This window comes from Mytilus galloprovincialis, chromosome 5 (assembly GCF_965363235.1).
Source record: "Mytilus galloprovincialis chromosome 5, xbMytGall1.hap1.1, whole genome shotgun sequence".
Taxonomy (NCBI): domain Eukaryota; kingdom Metazoa; phylum Mollusca; class Bivalvia; order Mytilida; family Mytilidae; genus Mytilus; species Mytilus galloprovincialis.
Window position 1 is genome coordinate 8,562,483 of NC_134842.1, and position 18,675 is coordinate 8,581,157.

Sequence of the window (18,675 nt, forward strand, 5' to 3'; positions counted from 1 at the left end):
AATTACTGAGGTCAGATAAACTTGGGTTGAAGAATCATGACCTAAACTTAAATGTGAGTGTCCAATAGCACTGTTTCATATTTGTCTTTTTAAGCACACACATTTTAATTCTGATTTCTTTCATACAAATGGAACTATGATCCATCCAATTGGTATGATTCAACTTTTGTATAGCCAATTTATCATGAACTAATTAAAGTTTAATGGGCCGAATAATTTAATTTGTACCATCTTTTGTGAAATGTTGTTTGTTTATATCAAATATAATGCAAATATCATTACTTTGATGAAAAAGTTGTGATTTATGTATAATGTGGTAATTTGGAAACAATTTGAATTCTTGTTGTAGTTCCTTTAGATACCATCATAAGAGAATTAATCTTTCAGTTTATTTTGCATTATACTCTCTAGAATAACAAATTAGTCTTTAATCTTGCCAAATTAACTCTGTTACAGTATGGAATGCACACACCATGAGTGCAACTAGCTTCTGTTGTTTTTCACTCCATGCATTTATAAGATATTATCTTATTTTCATCTACCATATACTTTTTCATTTCAAAGAAATATAATCTATCTCTTCTGAAATATTTTTGATCAAAGTATTTTTTGGTTATTAACAGGTATTTGAGGTACTGTATATTTGATATTATTCACAGGATACCTTTTTTGGCACAGGTGAAGGGTTCATTGCATTAGAGCTAATGTCTTAATGCATGTAGAGTAAAATTTTGTTGGCTTGCTTGCTTTGCAGTTTGTATAACTGTTTGCTCAAGCATTGTAATTAAGATTGACAAACGGTATAAATGGGCATAGTTTATCCTGTATATATTACATTTAAACGCAATCGGACCCAATTACAATTGTACAATATTCATACACAGCAAGCAAGCCAATCAAAGTCTTACTCTACAGGCATTATGAAATTAGCTCTAATTAAATTCCGAAGTTTGAGAGTTTTGTCAGTCATTTTTGTTGATTTTTATATATAGCTTTTAAAGGCAAAGCAGTAGATTTTACATGCCTGAAATCAAGAAGTCAGTTTTCTTGTCTGAATTGTTTTTTTATTTTGTCATTCTTGGAATTTTGTAGCTAGCTATAAAGTATCATAAGTTCTTGAAATCTTTTCCCCTGTTGGTTCTTGAAGGACATCTGCTGGTCCTTTGACTATTATTTCTTTTGCAAAACACCATAACTGGTCTGTCCTTTGCAAAATTTAGTGGCTAGGTTCTTCAGACCACCATTTTACGAGAACTCTATACAGTAAGGATTTTGCTCATTGGCCATCATACCACATCTCTTAATGTAATGCTGTACTGGACTTATATCTTTAACATTAGATTCACATTGCACCTTGCACTCATGTAACATAGATAGTTGTTATAAAAATTATCCTTTCATCCTCATTATACTCTATACCTTTGATCCTCTGTCTGATCTTAGAGGATTCATGATTGTTTATTTATCAAACAAATTAGTATTGATTTAATAGATGTCTATTTGTTTATTTCTTACAGATTAACAAACAATCTATCATATCATATCCTACTCTATCTTACCAGATTATAACAGAATTCTATCAATCTGTACTCTCTATACCACAGTATATGTGAGAAAAAAGGCGAGGAAAAAGTCATTGTTTGATGTGACATGTGTCAGTAAAGATACAAGTAATTACTATAGAAATATGTGTGTAGGTAGATACATTAGTAACAACTGCTTTATTGGTATTTCCCATACATTTGTACAAGTTTATTGCCCTTTGATTATTGCTGTTGTTGTCTGTTTAAAGATTTGTGTTTAGTGAATGATTCTGTCTATAAAATAAATCATATTTGTGCTGATACTTGAAATCTGCATTTTAGTCAATTGATTTTGTAAAACTCTTGGCATGAAATCTGCAGTAAAATTGAGTGAATGCCACATATAAACTTTTTAACATAATTTGTAAGTAAGTAAGTAAGTAATTGACTTTATTTAAAGAGGGTTCAGACTCAATTAGCTTTGGCTAATCTACCTTATGGAGAGTACCTGAGAAAATCAACTGAAGAATCCCCTGTTGATGCCGCGGGGCCAAGGCTGAGAGTCAAAAACAGTTTTTATTTTAGACAACAAAGGTTCTTTCTACTCTCATGGATATAAGGTCTCCATTTAGCCTTTAAGATTCTACCTGAAAGTTATACTTATGTAGTTAGTAGTGAGCAATAAACCAGAGAACACTTAAAGGTTGTAAGTTCAAATCCTATATACATATATAGATGGGAGATGCATTCGACACCATTCTTATTTGATAAGGATTAATAGTTTTACTGATGATACACGTTCTAAAACTAGAAAAACTTGCTGCCACAAAAGGGATAAAACTAGAAATAATGCAATATACAACAGACCACACACTCAGTTTGGACCTTTAATTGTTATTTGATTTGCTGCATTAAATACCTTTCATACTGTGGATTATTTATTATTCGTTGGATACCAATTTTCATGGATTTCGTGGGTACCAGTGAACCAGGAAATTAAATGGTCAATGAATACCAAATGTTCTAAAGTCTTGTATTATTGCAAATTTAAGCAAAACCACTAAATTAAATATCCACAATCATGTCAAGTTTTCTGAATCCACGAAAATTGGTCCCCATGAAAATAAATGACTCCACAGCAATGAAAGCATACATCCTTTATATGCAAGATAAGTTCTAGGAAACAAAAAGACAGATATTGTTTTTTTAAAATCTTTCTAACAAATGACAGAAAAATTCTGTTCTTTAAAAAGAGTTTTTTATTGTGTTTGTAATAAATTCCTATCTTTATAGTTAAAGCCAAGCTGCAACTGTTGAACGATTTACATTTAAATGAGTTTTTACAAAGTCAATATCCTATCATTAGAGAATCAGCTGATACGGAATTAATCAAATTCATATTAACATTGAAAAATCTCTAATCATTACATAATCTAAGTTTAAAAAAAAACTGTATCTGTTGAAAGATTTGATAAGGAAACCTAGTTGTTTTTATGTCAAGGCAGTAAAATAGCATTAAATTTTTGACAACTGCTTTATAGCAGTTACATTTATCAAATCTTGTTAAATTCTACATGGAAATCTGAAATTATAAATGACAGAAGCAGATCTTTTTATGAATATTCCAAGAGGAGCATCTTGTTAATGATTGTATGGTTGATTTAAAAGATGGAAAAAAGAAGAACATTTTATTTCAGAGGATTTATCTTTCCAATGTTTAATTATTTTTTTTTGGGACAGATAAAATACTTCAGATAGATGTTGATAAATTCATAAAAATCATAAAATTAAATCAGGGAATTTTGAGTGATCCAAAACATATTCCCATAACAATCTGTTATCCAAAGCTTGGCATTCTACAATAGTCCTTGAGTAAAGATAACCAGATTTGGCACCAGAATATCTAGATGAGATTACCATGATGATTGTATGCTGTAGAAAACTCTTGTAACAGAAACTTATAAATAACAAATTTGATAATTTGTTGGTTTCAGGATGAATTATTCTCATTTTTCATTCATAAAAAAAAATGGATTTAGTCATTACAATTTTAGATTGATAGATTTTTGTATAGATTCCATTACTGTTTCCTTACATGCAGTTGTTACATGAATGATTTTGTGACCAGTCTTCTGAATTAAAAAAGGTATTTAGTCTTGATAGGGTTGAGATATGTTGCCAGAACGGGGTCCTCTTGTACTTGCCATACAAGTAGCAGAACAGTTCCCTCTAGAAGAACCAGAAATGCTAACCGTTCCAGAGCACTCTAAGGGTTGCCAACAGAAGAACAGGAAATGCTTAGCCTTAATTCTAGAGCACTTTAAGGGGTTGCCAATAGAAGAAGAAGAAATGCTTATATATATGTATAGTAACCCTTCCAGAGCACTTTAATGGTTGCCAACAGAAGAACACTCCTGGAAATGCCTACCCTTTTAGAGCACTTTAAAAAAAACTTTAGACTGTTGTTTTTGCTTTTTTCTTTTATATATATAGTTTGCTGGATGTTTTTGAATATCCATAAGTTAAGTGTTTTTGTTACATGGATTTAACTTAAATTTTGATAATCAATAATATGCATATTCTAAATATAAGCTTATTTTGTAGATTAAAATCTCAGATTTTTTTCATTTTTTGGCAGATACAACACATTGGAGATATAACTCTTATTACTGTGTTCAGTTTATGATTGTAATAACTGTTCTGACATTCTATCAGTAAAACTGAATTAACAATCATCAAAATAAAATTGATATCAGCAAATATAAAAAAAAATGTAATGCAAAGCGATGTACCTTAAACTCCTAAAACAGAGATAACTGCTTGATTCATATATAAAAAAAAATAGATGTCTTATTATTATAGCCTTTACTTTCAAATGCTACCAAAAAAGCTATATACCATACCCAATAAATGTGTTCTGTCAGAGACGTAAAACATTCACCAATCAATCAAAAAGCTGTCTTTTATCCTATAAAACTTTACTGTTTCAGAAAATATTTCTTGCCAAGCAATGTAAATGCATTCAATCAGCCTCAGAAAATTGAATAATTTTTAATTTTTCATACGAAATTGATATGATTATTATGGATATATATATACAGCTAACATGGCAGTCCAATGTCTTGGTTCAATGTTCGGTCTTCTATTTGAATATTTGATAAAGGTGTAGACTCATGGCTTAGTTGTAACATTGTACTGGGAGAAGTACTATGAGAACTTTGATTTTCGTTGTTTGAGACACCATATACTATTTCATTGTCCTCGATATCATAACACGGAACGGAACTTGGTGCATTGTTTGCCGCGGCAGCAGCGGTTATTTGTTGGTTCATCAGATTGGCAATTGTTGTCAAGCGGTATTGTCGGTAACGATCACAATAGATATATTTTGCTAGTAAGTGAATATGTCTGTCGAACAGAATGTAGATCATTGGTTGAATACTTCCTTGTGTCCACGCGATGAAACTGAATGATTGGTAAACTTTCGGAGATACTTTGAAGTGCACATCTATTAATAGTAACAAAAATAGCGGGTACCAACAAATCACAAAGGCAATAGTGTTGAGAATGAAAATTTTTGCACGATGGCTGGAATCATTTATGAAATTTTGAACATTACAAGAAGTCAGTGTTTCGTCCGTTATTGTAAGAGAGGACCTGACAAGCATTGATACACGATTTGTATGATTCACTTGAATTTCTTTATATAACTTACATATGAAGTGGATTATTCCTATTATTGCTAGGGTGGATATTGCAATCCACATTGCATGAGCCACATATCCTGTCTCTTTGCCCAAGACAAATGAGCAGCTGCCAATTTCAGGATGAAAATCAAAATATCCACCGATCAACGTTGGACCAAGATGCAACACTGTACTAGCTATGTAAACAAGTATTATTCCAAAAAGAATACAACACAATGATCCTCGTGAATTCCCACCGATATTTATTTCTCCAAATGTGTATGCCTCTGTACAAACCATGGCCAGCATGTTAAACACAGAGGCAGTTACAATTAATACGTAAGTTGCTCCAAAGAAATCACAGTCGGCAGGTTTCTTCTGCGTAACAAGATTGTTTGCTATTGGAATGCAATAAGCTGCTTTTAGGCAATCCAAAAAGCATGCATGTATTAAAAAGGCACTTGTCATTTTCCTCAATGTTTGTCGTATAAAGACAAACAATACCACCACAAGGTTTAGTAATATCCCAAGCACGGCCACAAAGTAGAGATAGTAGGCCTCTTGATGGAAGGTATGTTTTATGGAATGGTCATTTCTATCCTCAACTGATTTTTCCATATAGGTTTGGATAGCTCGGTCATCTTGGAGGAAATTTTCGTCGGGGACTGGAATCACATATGAGTGGTTAACCATTGTGATCTTGTCAGTAGAAGGATTGTTTTTATTCTTGTGCTGTGATTCGTCATGCTACCACTACTCCATAGCCTGCAACGATTGGAAAAAAATATTGATAAGAGTTATATAACAATTTGTATAGTTAATTTATTATATAATCACCAGATAGTTGGCATGTTTCTTGTTGAAGAAGACTCGCATGTTAATTGTAGCAGCTTTTGCTCGTTGAGTGTGCAGGTGTTGTTAATGACAGATATTCTAAGTTTTCTTTAGGAGGAAAACAATATGCAAATAGTCAAGATTACGCACGGGGAACATGTTAATGACATGTCACATATTGTCAATAACATATAGGCATGAATCAATAGCAAAAAAGGCATCAAGTTTAAAACATTTTCAATTACAATACATGTATAAGGTATAAACAGCTAAGATATGTTATATAAAAAGAAGATGTGGTATGATTGCCAATGAGACAACTCTCCACAAGAGACCAAAATGACACAAATATTAACAACTATAAGTCACCGTACAGCCTTCAACAATTAGCAAAGCCTATACCATGTTAGTCTTTTTTTCTTCAAAACTATAGTTATAAACTAAATAAGAAATATACCTTTCCCCATGCCTCCCTCTTCTTTATATATTTTTTCCACCTTTGAATTTTTTTCTAAAAAGATTTTTTAATTTTCTATCATAAATTTGATACTAGATGCTAATCCAAAGAAACTGTCTTGACAAATATTCAAGGATGTATATAATGGACATAATTTCCTATAAGTATCTTCCCCCATTTCTGTTACAAACAAATACCTCTATTCCCCTTTCGTCCTTCAGAAAAATAATGAATAAATGTAAGAGATGTGTCAGCTTGTCAAAATCAAAGTACTTACGTACTGAGCTTTCAGAGAATAAATAATACATATGTAGCTTACTTCGATGAAAACATGAATTAGATGATATTCTTTACTTAATTCCTGATCAGGGAAAAGAATGCATTCTGGTTAAAAGTCTGTGATTTTATATATATATATATAGGGAAGACATTCCTCTCATACTTTTGTTCAAAAACATCAAAATGTTTGTAAACTAAAGTTAACATAAGTATCGCTTTGAACAGCAATAAATTTTACATCTTGCAAATCTTAACAGCTCAAGACTTACATTGTTGATAAAACACTTAGGATGTGTTCAAATTAATGGATTATTGTATTCACTATGAATGTGTTTTTCCCTTATTTTTTGTTTCCTATGGCATGGAAATTTGGTAAAATGGCCATAAAATATCTGACCACCCATATTCATACCACACAATAAAGTTGTTTGTTGCTCTGATTGTATATATTTAAAGATTACTTACTTGAGTGGGGAAATTAAGAGAATGTGCTTAATGTTTGAAGTAAAAATTCTTAAGACCATGCTAGACAAATTGTTGATAATTTTTATACAACGTTACCAAAGTGATGGCAGTTTTACATACATGTATCAAAGTGGTACTTCAGGTTTTTCTCTCCTTGTCTACTCTTAATAAATCTTTTTATTTGACAACATTGGCTGTTGAAGTTCTGATTGCAGGAATTATTTACGTTGGAAGCTTGTGACTTTTTTTCCATATGGATTACGAAGGTATAGACCTATAAAGGTCTTATAATTTTTGACCTTGTTTGAATACAAAGACATGAAAACAAAGAAATATTTGATTTACATAAAAAAATTTAAAAGTTAGATATTATGAACTTCAGGATAACTTTACTTGTAACTTTGTTCAATGAAAGTAATTTAAAAGTCTGATTCTATATTCTCCCCTCATATTTACTAATATTTTTAGATTTGTACTGTAATACCAGTAAACCTCTGTAGCATTGTTATGTGGGGGTCTTATGTCCCTTTCTTATAATGTTGATAGTTTCAACAATGAATTACATAATATTTTAAAATTTGACATGTAAATATACTGGTGAGACAGTACATTCAAATATTTAGATTGAGTATAAAAAAATATATTTGTATTGAAAATCACCTTATTATTTACATAATATACTTATTATAAACATTAGGGGATTTATTAGATATATGTTGTAAAAATTAATGGATAAAAACCTAGAAAACCGCATTGATTGCCGTAGACACTGTACAAACTAAATTAACTTAAGATATATTATTATCATATTAAAGGTCAGAATAGGTATACATAGACAATTATGCCTAAGTAAATCATTGCTGAAAATACAAATGAAATACAATATTTGGATTTATAAATGTTAGTGATTTCAATTACTTTTTGACATATAATCATATGTATATATAACTAATTTGCACTATAGCAAAATACAATTCGTGTTGCGGCAGAACATAACCTGAATTTGTCTTGAAGCTGAAATGATTGCAAAATTTAAAACATAGCACACAGCTGTTTAGACATTTTAACTGTTAAACTGATCAGACAAAACTCAGATATGTCTTGCATTTGTTTGTTAAAGATACCTCATGGCCAAGATGCTGTTCATAGATCAAATATTGATTTCATCAGCTAAGCCTATATATATATATATATATCATAATATTTTTTTGTAACATGGTCAAGTGAAATAACATTACAGTTGATATATATATCCAATTAAATGAAAATCAAACATCACATACTGAAGTTGTAACCTTAAGGTTAATAGGTTCTATAATGATAAATGATTTTGTTATTTATTTCTGTTGTAACATACATTATGTTGAACTATGTTCTAATTTGATTTACATGAGTTCATTTAGGTCCCTATGTCATTGTTAATTAAGGCAAGTAGAGTTGTTTTATATCATTGGAACCATTCTCAGACATTCTTAGCTTTGATACACACTCAGGTCTGTCTCATATATACTAGCTTGTTAACATTGACATCTAATAAAGATTGGCTACAGTTGGTTTATTATTAATGTAATAACATACTATGACCAAACATATAGTACCTATAAACAACAACAATCAATATACACCAATATACAGTGGTTGTAGTTGTTATTTATATTTATTGGTTTTGCAAACTGTCCAATGGCAAATATTTTAAATAAAAATATGAAGAAGAGGTATCATTGCCAGTGAGGCAACTCTCCACCAGAGACCAGACCAATGACATAGAAATTAACAAGTATAGGTAAAGCCTTCAACAATGAGTAAAACAAATACTTATTTGGGATGCATTGTATTGAGAATGACACATTTAAGATGTAAATTAACACAACTTTTTGCCTTCCAGTATATCTTCAGATGTAACCTGTGATTAAGGCATTCTTGTGGTTACTGTATCATTCCCTTCTGATTAGTAATTTACACACTGGTTAAAACCATGACCTTATTTCTTACCAAGATCTGCTTTAGTCATACAAATCTACTTTTAATACAAATGCATATAGCACAAGGTCATACAGTGGTTTTATCATTATAGGGCAATATTTGTGGGCTAGCAAAACCATTTATTTTTTAGACAAAAAGAAATGTTTGTTTCATCCTTTTTATTTGTTTATTTGGGGTCTGGGCAATGAAAAGTGTTTTTCTACATAACTCACTATTGTCCACTTTCAGTTCAGAGTGGAAAGCTGGGTTTAAGAATTGCATAAATAGAGAATATCATATGGCTTTTTCAATATCGCATCTGTATAAACCCGAGACATCAATATAATCACAAGAGCTCTGCTCGAGGGATTATATTGGTTGAGGATTGATACGGTGTGTGATATTGAAAAAGCCATATCATATACACTTTATTATATACATTAACCTCAAGTAGATGTTTTTATGTGACATGACGTCATACAGATAAGGAGTTTTGAAATGACGACATACAGATTATAAGTTGACATGACGTCATACAGATTAGGGATTGATAAAGCTTTGCAACAGTGACTGCAATCGATGACGTGACGTCATACAGATTAAAGGTGTGATAAAGCTTTTGTAACCGTGCTGATATCGATATCATCACGGGTGGCTGATACAGCACGCTTGCCATTGACTGTATTACACATACAATTTATCTGTATTTACTACTAAGTATATAATAAATATATATATCTGCTTTTGGATATTAAAGTATTTCTTCATTTTGATTTTTTTTAATTATTTAGAACAGATGCAGAACACAGTCTTGCAGCCAATTATAAAATGTGTAGAAGACAAAGTCAATTACTAATATAAATGTTTATTTTTTTCTATTTACAGTTCAGCTGGTATAATTTTTTAATTGTACATTGCTAGTTAACATATATAGTTATAAAATCAATGCAAGATATAAGAATATAGATTTTAATCATTTCATGAAAACAGGTAATTGACCAAAGTAAATAAGTATTGCATATCAATGAATAGTAAAACAGCTGTAAATGAATAGGAGGGGCATAACACATGTAAATATCACTTATGTTTTCAGTGGTATCACTGATCTATCTGGATCATCTTTTCAAATTACTTTTAGTTGATATTCTTACTACTTGTCTGGTTTCATCATTCAATGAAGTAAAAGGAGATATTGGATTTAACCTCAATGACACAGCAAGCTGATAACACAGAAATAAACTAACACAACAATCCAACAACATTCAAAACTGGTAAAATCTGAAGGTCGACATACAGGACCTAAATAGTTGATAGAATGGAAACACAGATTGCGCCATTTTAAGAGACAATAACACAACCAAGCAAAATGCAGCCCATTAGGCCACCAATTGGTTTTCAACATAGTCATAAAATCTTGCACCTAGAGTTAGGGACTTCTTATTTTCTCAATTTTTCACCTAGATTTCACAGTTCACTGTTCACAGAAAAATAGTTTAAGCTGGCCTAAGGAGTGTTATTTTACCAATAAACACAAATTCTTGTTTGACATAAGTTGCATGCAGATTGTCATTCTCCAGAAAGGCAAACCTGTTAAATTTAAACTTTTAATAATTGTGTAGCCTATAATGATGCAACCCACTGATTGAGTTTTGAACAAAGCTGATGTTTGAGGTGCACATGTACTTTTATATTCTATTCTCTGATTAACTCTTATCTCATTTGTAACATATTGATTTTTATGGTTTCAGTTTCAAATTAACTTTTCATCAGAAATAAGATTAATATGCTGTTTCTTGTTTATGATATCAACAGCACTGCCTTGGAATTTAGTTGTATTCCAGCATATCTATTTAAAATAGCATTGCTTCATTTACTTTCTAACCAAGATATTTTGACTTTATAGATGTAAAATACAGTATAAAACTATTTTTTTACTTTCTTTACTTGTTTTTACTCCACGACAACCTAGCCTGTTTCAAGCAGAAGGCATTTCATTTTCAACTGGTTTTTTTTACAAATTAGAGAAAACAATAAATCTGTCATATTTTGAATATTTTACTTTTACACAGTATTACTGTTCATATGCTAATTCAGGGGGACCTTTGGGTATAGCCTCCTCCCCCTTTTGTGGGAAAAATTTTGCTTATTATATAGGGAATCACTGAAGCATGACTATACTGGGCACCCTCTTATGACAGTCAGTGCCCTCTCCCCTTTATAAAAAGTTCTGGATTTGTCACTGCTGTTGAAATTATTTTGTTTTTAAAATTCACACGAGTGACGACTATCATAAAAAAAACTTTTTTGTTGTGTTGCATGGATGCACTTTTCTAGACATTGTTTCTTCGGGAATTAGACTAAGCTCATACCAAAACATTCGGAAGGTACTTTTAGATCACATTTAAAAATATATTGATTCCAAATGTTATACTTGTAAATATTTTGTCCTTGAATTAATTTTCTGATCCTCATTTCATACTTTGCTACAGCTGCAGTGCTGCAATAACTTTATTCTGAAAATATTATTTATATCAATTTTTTAAGCATATATATATATATATGTCTTGCCATTTGATAGTTATCAATAAAAGCATAAGTTTTTAACTGGATTTGTAATATGACTGCTAATAATAGGATTGCATATTGATGAATACTTAATTTGAACGAGGGTTTAGTTTTGTAGAGAGGGTTTTTTATTTCAGTATTCTTTAAACCTGTAAACCTTTTTCTTTAATTCTTTGAGACACCTATCCAACAGAGAATGTAAGCAATTTTATACAACTGTAGTGTATGGCCTTCAACAATAAAAAAAAAACATATATACCATATAGTTAGTTTGCTATGAAAGGTATTAAAAAAAATGAGAAACATTTGAAACAAGAACAACCTAATTTATTTTAAAACAGTTAACAAAAAACAACCAATAAATATACATATACTCCCAGATTAAAGTATCAATCAGTATACATCCAACAGATTTAGTGTAAAAAAAAAAATGTTTACCACATGTGATGTATGTTGTTTTATTCTTTAAGTACCCATTACAGGTTTGTTTATTTTAAAAAATTTATGAAACTACAAATCTCTAGCTCAAATCAAGTCAACAGAAAAAAAAAAGAAAATGATGCTATCATGTATAAATTAAAACAATTGATGATCGATATAATGGTTGAGGCTTCAATTAGAATAACAATACGTATTAAATGTGCCCTGAGTAATCACTGAGTTTGATACATGTATATTATCCATGTATATATTTAGGAACAATTTATAAATTCTCATGACAGAATTGCATGAAATGTAGATGATATAATGGTTGAGGCTTCAATTAGAATAATAATTAGTATTTAATGTGCACTGAGTAGTCACTGAGTAACACAGTTTAATTTGATACATGTATAATATCCATGTTTATTATAGGAACCATTTATAAACTCTCATGAGTGAATTGCATTCAAATAAATGTAAATGATATAAAGTTTAATCAATTGCATATACATCTTTTCTGCCTATAATTTGGTAGAATATCAACATCAATCTTGTATTCATATTCTGTCTTATTCCTGAAAGACAAGTCCAGATGATAAATAGATTACTTCGTTGATTATAGATCGTCTATTGTGAATATTTTTATAGGTCAATGCTATTTTGTCTTTCTGTGAAGACAACAAACATAACTTGTGGGTACTTTAACCAATATAACAATAGAAAGAACATCAAATGACATAATATAACATTCCAATCATCCCAGGGGAATTAATCCATTTAAAGATACAGTTATTTGACTGCATTGCAATCTCACTTCATTGGAGTAAATCAGTCCATGGAAATTTATTGTATTTTTCATTGATGTCTTTCCCCTCTATATTATATGTCCATCTGTATCAGATAGTACTCTGTCACTCAGGTTAATTGAGGCATGTAGCTGTAGAATTCTATCCATCTATCGATAAGTGTTTACTGCTATTTAACCATCAAGGAATGAGTGGATGATCCTGAAGACATTTTCAATTTTGAGAGCAGACATTGTTGACTTTTGTAGTTGTTTTGATCATGAAGAAGATCAACTGAATTGTTTGGTTTATAGTGAAAGCAACCAACATTTACTGGCAATAACAACTTAGTGGCATGTCTAATTAACAATGTTTAGTATCCCATATTTTGTAGGTCAGGGAGTTTGGTTGAACCTGTATGGTGTAGCCATTTGTTACGAAGGCAAGGGAATGGAGGGTGTTCAATAGAACCTCCCACTTTGGAGTCTATTGGGAGTTGATATTTTGGTTAATAATGGATGATATAGCTTATACTTTTGAGAACAGGGATTGAATGGTCACCTTGGAAGTGTTTTGTACACAAACCTTTATGAGGATAGGGATATGATGGTCTGGTTCACAGTATTTAGTGCACCAACCTTTTTTAGCTCACCTGGCCCAAAGGGCCAAGTGAGCTTTTCTCATCACTTGGCGTCCGGCATTGTCCGTCGTGTGTCGTCGTTAACTTTCAGAAAAATCTTCTCTGAAACTACTGGGCCAAATTGAACCAAACTTGGCCACAATCATCATTGGGGTATCTTTTTTAAGATTTAAATTTAAGTCAATTAAAGCTGGAATTGAACACATCTTGTTATGAACAGGGTTAACACTCACAACTCAGTCAGATCAACTCATTTTCAAAAGGAGGGGTTCCCAACCCAGGAGAAAGGAGGGGTTCCAACCATATGTCTCCATTCAAATGCATTGATCGTCCAAAAAAGGGGGATTCTAACCCCAGACCTCCCTCCTAGATCCACTGCTGTCAGTATTGACAGACTAGTGATCTCTGTATATGAACTACCTAGATAATAAAGTCCTCTAGATCTCTAAGCATTGAAAGTCAGCCACTGAACAAGTGAAGATATTATCAAATGAGGATATCATGTTTTTTACGTATTACGTAATGCCCCTATACACTTCATTACAAAACAACAGTTACATCACTTTCAATGTTTTTGATATAACTATGATGTAATAATTAATCTTCATGGTATTTTCCATTATACGATATTATGGCTTATTTATCCCAAATTTTCATTATATTTATATAATGATAGAGTTTATTATGTTTTATGATTATGGAATAACACTTATTAATTTATCCTACAATTATAATTTGTTTATGATTTACAGGAACTGGGAAAGTCTTTGGAATGTGATTCATGTTTCTGTTAAGTTTAAAACATATTAAATTGTGCTAGAACTGTAATTTTCTCATGAATAAAGAATTCATTCATAAAGTCTTAGTTTTAATTGACTGTATAACCATATGAGGATTTTTTTCGGGTATTGTTTATTATTCAGTACATAAAGGTCACAGTTTAGACATAACAAGTTTTCAAGTGGCCAAAATAAAAAAAATTATAAGCCTGAGAACAGTTATTTGAATTTTTGGGTCAAATTTTATCGGTCACTTGCAAATCAGTAATCTTGAAACAATATTATTGCTACTAGTATACAGTCTTTTGTTATGGATCAATTATATTCAATTTCATAACAATTTCAGCCTAGTGAGTAAATAATTCATTTTTGCTTTTCATATAAGGGTCAAGATGCGTATTAGGTTCTCCATAGGCCGTAATGGTAACGTTTCCTTCTGTTGCTCAGTCCATATCGTTAACTTGGATATGTATGATGGCTCTTTTCGAAGCTGAGACATTTTCACCTATGTGGTTAAATTTTCAGGGTACAAAACGAGATTACTTTTTCCGTAAAGGTGTAGGGGCATTTAAAGGCCTGGTTTTGGCCCAACTATTACTGCAAATTTAAAAGTTTTCAAACATACTATAAAGTTTGTCATAAATAGACTTAGTTATAAGGTATTCAGAAAATAATAAAAAAAAATCACGTTTAATAAGTTACCATGGCAACAAACCATGACGAAATCTGTATATTTTGTAAAATTTCTTGATTTTCCTTGTTTTTCATCAAATTCTAAGTATATTTTAGATTGACAAAGTATGTGCGCACGCAAAAAACAACTTTACATTTGTTGAGATTATATCAATAGTTATAATAACGCTTCTCTTAAGTTATTTTGTTGTTTCTTGTCTGCACACGATGTTTCGGTAAAGAAAATATAGAAGGAAAACTGCATAAATTCTGCATTTTTCATCGTTTTCATGAAAACAGTATTACTACGATGATGTAATTGTGACATCATCATATAAAAAATCTTATGTTTTTTGTTGATATTTCCTTACTCTGTGCATTTCCAAACAATATGTGCAAATTTGAAATAGTTGTCAAAGATTTTATTTTCTTGGGCAAAAACCGGGCCTTAATGCCCCTACTCCTTAACAAACCCCAAGTGATGCGGCTCCTCGTGGTAAAAAATCCCACATTTAACACAATAACTTCTTTGAAAATTTAATACTTTGAACACATTTAATAGCTCCATAGTTTTTACACATTTATTCTATGCTCCCCTACTTTCTAAATTAACACAAATGGTTCAGCTCAGTCATTTGTTTATCATAGAAATGTGTCAAATATCACTACACTGAAATTTTTTGTTTACATGTGACTTTTGAGTTCCTCATTTCAAGGAGCATTAGGGATATTGTCCCAAATGCTTTACATTCACTTGTAATAGGCATTCCGAAGCTGATTGTGTTTTCCAAGTACATGTATTTTGATAAATAACATACTGTAAGGACTTAGATTGATATACTGTATGTCAAGAAGTTGAAATTTAAGTGTTTGGAAACTTAAAAAGTTTCAATAGCATATAAGTTGAAACATTACTTGCCAATTGCTCCTGGTTTGTGAAGGAGATTCAAGCTCTCAATAAATGCAACCAAAATCAATTATTGAAGCCCTGTTTGTATTGACAAAAATAGAAGATTTAAATGGATATAAAAAATTGTGACATTACTTGTACTTTACATGGTTAGCTGCAATAGCAGTTCTTTTACATTTGAAGGAAGAGTTCATTGAATCAGATATATCATATACAGTTTCATTTCTTTGATAAAAGGTCGAATTAAAGCAAAGGTCACATCAACGAAAAAGCAATGTGTCCAGAGAAAGTTATGATTAAAAGAAAGAAGTTTGGCAAGTCAGACATGCTTTTAATTGTATACATGTAACCATCTGTTACAGGATCAATAGAAGATTAAAGGAAAGATTTTATTGTATCAACATGATTTCATACTGCAGTAAACGGATGATTTCATTTCATCAACATGATTTCATGTTACTTTGCAGTGAGTCAATAACAGTTGTGATTTTCAAGGACATTCTTTTGTTGGAAGAAGGGGAAAATGTAATGTTTATTGATAGATACTTCAGTACCCATATGATATTTACTGATGGAACAGATGGAAATAGGCATAAGGCATTACATTCATCATGATAAGATAAATTGTTTCTCATAAAATGTATATGAAACTTATTGCCCCCTAATTAGATACTTGATTCATTCAGAATTGTATTTGTTTTATAAGTAACTAAGAGTATTGTTTATGTTAAGTCCAAAATTAGGTTTCTTATTACAATCATTGAATATCTTGCTGCATCCATCATTATAGGAAGACACTATTGCAGATTTTTTACTGAACTTTAAAACTTATGATACAGAGAAAGATTCATCAGTCATTGTCAATGTCCAAGGTTATGGAAGGTTTGGATGCCTGCATACATTTTAACCCTATCACATTTGATATGTGACTGTATAAAGTCAGTGACCTATAATTCAGTGGTGGTTCCATGTTGCCTACTATCATATTTGTTTTCATTTTATGTCTTTTGACATAAATCTTTGATTTTAATTCTTAATATTTGTTAGTCTTCTTGTTTGAATTGTTTAACATTTGTCCAGACAAGTTTTGCTTATTTTTGAAGGCAGTACATTGACCTATAATTGCTATCATTGATATCATTTGGTCTATGCATATGGTGTGGCCATCATACAGCATCTTTTTACTTTTATAGTCATGTTACATTGGTTTGATTCACTCATGATCTGCTAGAAAAAAAGAAAAATATCAGTAATCTTTTAAAAATATATATATATTTAGTATCTAGTGTACGACTGCCATAACTTATCATGGCATAACTATCATAGCAGCATCTCATTCATTGATTACAATGTAATCAAGTTTTTTTAGGGTTTGTTTGTTTTTAAGGTTTTTTATATCACTGATTACAGTGAAATAGATTTGAAAGTAAGTTTTATTTGATTGGATAATATCTGTATAAAGATCTAGTAGGTTGGGACACAGGAGTTTGAAATCCTATTAATAAGGGAGAGAAGCTCTACTGCGATAGTCAACTTTGGTATATTTTTACCCCCTTATTGATAGGATTTCAAACTCCTGTGGTTGGGATAACATGAGTATCTGTCAATGTCACTGAGTTCAGAGCACTATAATCATAACATAAACATAAAGTATATTTTTTGATAATCTGAAATCAATTTAAAATGAACCATTACTGATTGTGACTTAAATGTTAAAAGAGTATTTACTTGATATAATCATTGGTTTCTTAGGGTTTTTTGGCTAATTTTTCCATATGGTAGGTTCAAACTTCAATTATTCTTTTAAAAACATGTTGAAAATATTAGCAAATATATTTATGGAATATTTCTATTTTTGACACTTGTACAGTAGAATAAAACCTTATGGAATTAGATATATATACATTATTGTCATTGGTCATCTCATTTTAAGATGCATACTGTTTTATTGGATAAAGTTTGTATTTTTTTTTTTTGGTTCCTAGGGATGATTTCTATAGGTTATATTTTACTTCATGAAATTGTTTTCAAAGTTTCTGGACTTATATATAAGGAGAGATTTTCATAATTGAAATGATATTTTTGTTTGTGTGTTATTGAATTTATATACAAATAGCTTAGAATGATGACATATGATAATACTTATTTAATTTAAGTGACAATTGTTTTCAAGTAACATGCTAATAGTGGTCAATCCTTATTTCCTGTAAGTAGGATTGATCAATTAAATCGGATGCTCAACAGAATCAGGAATTAATTGGGAAAGTTAATTACTGAGAAGAAAAAAGTGTTAACAGTCAACAGGTCTGCAAATATCTTGTTTTTGTCTGAAACTTTCCACTTTTAGACATATTCCTTGTACTGCTGAACTCAAAAATGTTGGTTTCTCTTTTCTTTATTCTTCATTCATTTTGTTTCCCAAAAAGGCCTTTCCACATTAAAGCATGTAAATTTCTTTTGTCATTAATGGTCATTGATTTCGTTAAATAATGAAATGCAATGTTTTAGTCTTAAATGTTTTTTCTTTAATTTCCTGAAACTGTATTAAATGACCAGAAGTTATAGAGACTTGTACACTTTACAAAAATCGAGTTGAGCATTTGCTATGAAACTTGCATAGACGCTGTTTTTTCTGAATGTGATGCATACAAGAGTATGGGCGTCAAGTTGGTTACCTATTCCCTATTCCCTATTC

At 30.9% G+C, this 18,675-nt stretch overlaps 2 protein-coding genes across 3 annotated transcripts in view; one reads left to right on the plus strand and one right to left on the minus strand.

Annotated features, from left to right (window-relative positions):
• LOC143075072 (5-taurinomethyluridine-[tRNA] synthase subunit MTO1, mitochondrial-like) overlaps positions 1-18,675 on the plus strand; it is a gene marked incomplete at its 5' end in the record, with an annotated part of 97,942 nt that overhangs the window by 17,673 nt on the left and 61,594 nt on the right.
• Positions 4,200-18,675, minus strand: part of LOC143075071 (uncharacterized) — a 32,093-nt gene continuing 17,617 nt past the window's right edge. For both annotated transcript variants that reach the window (XM_076250330.1, XM_076250329.1), the window contains exon 2: positions 4,200-5,974. In XM_076250330.1, the coding sequence (XP_076106445.1) occupies positions 4,625-5,902 (1,278 nt within the window). In that variant the 5' untranslated portion in view covers positions 5,903-5,974 and the 3' untranslated portion in view covers positions 4,200-4,624. The remainder of the gene's footprint in view (positions 5,975-18,675) is intronic.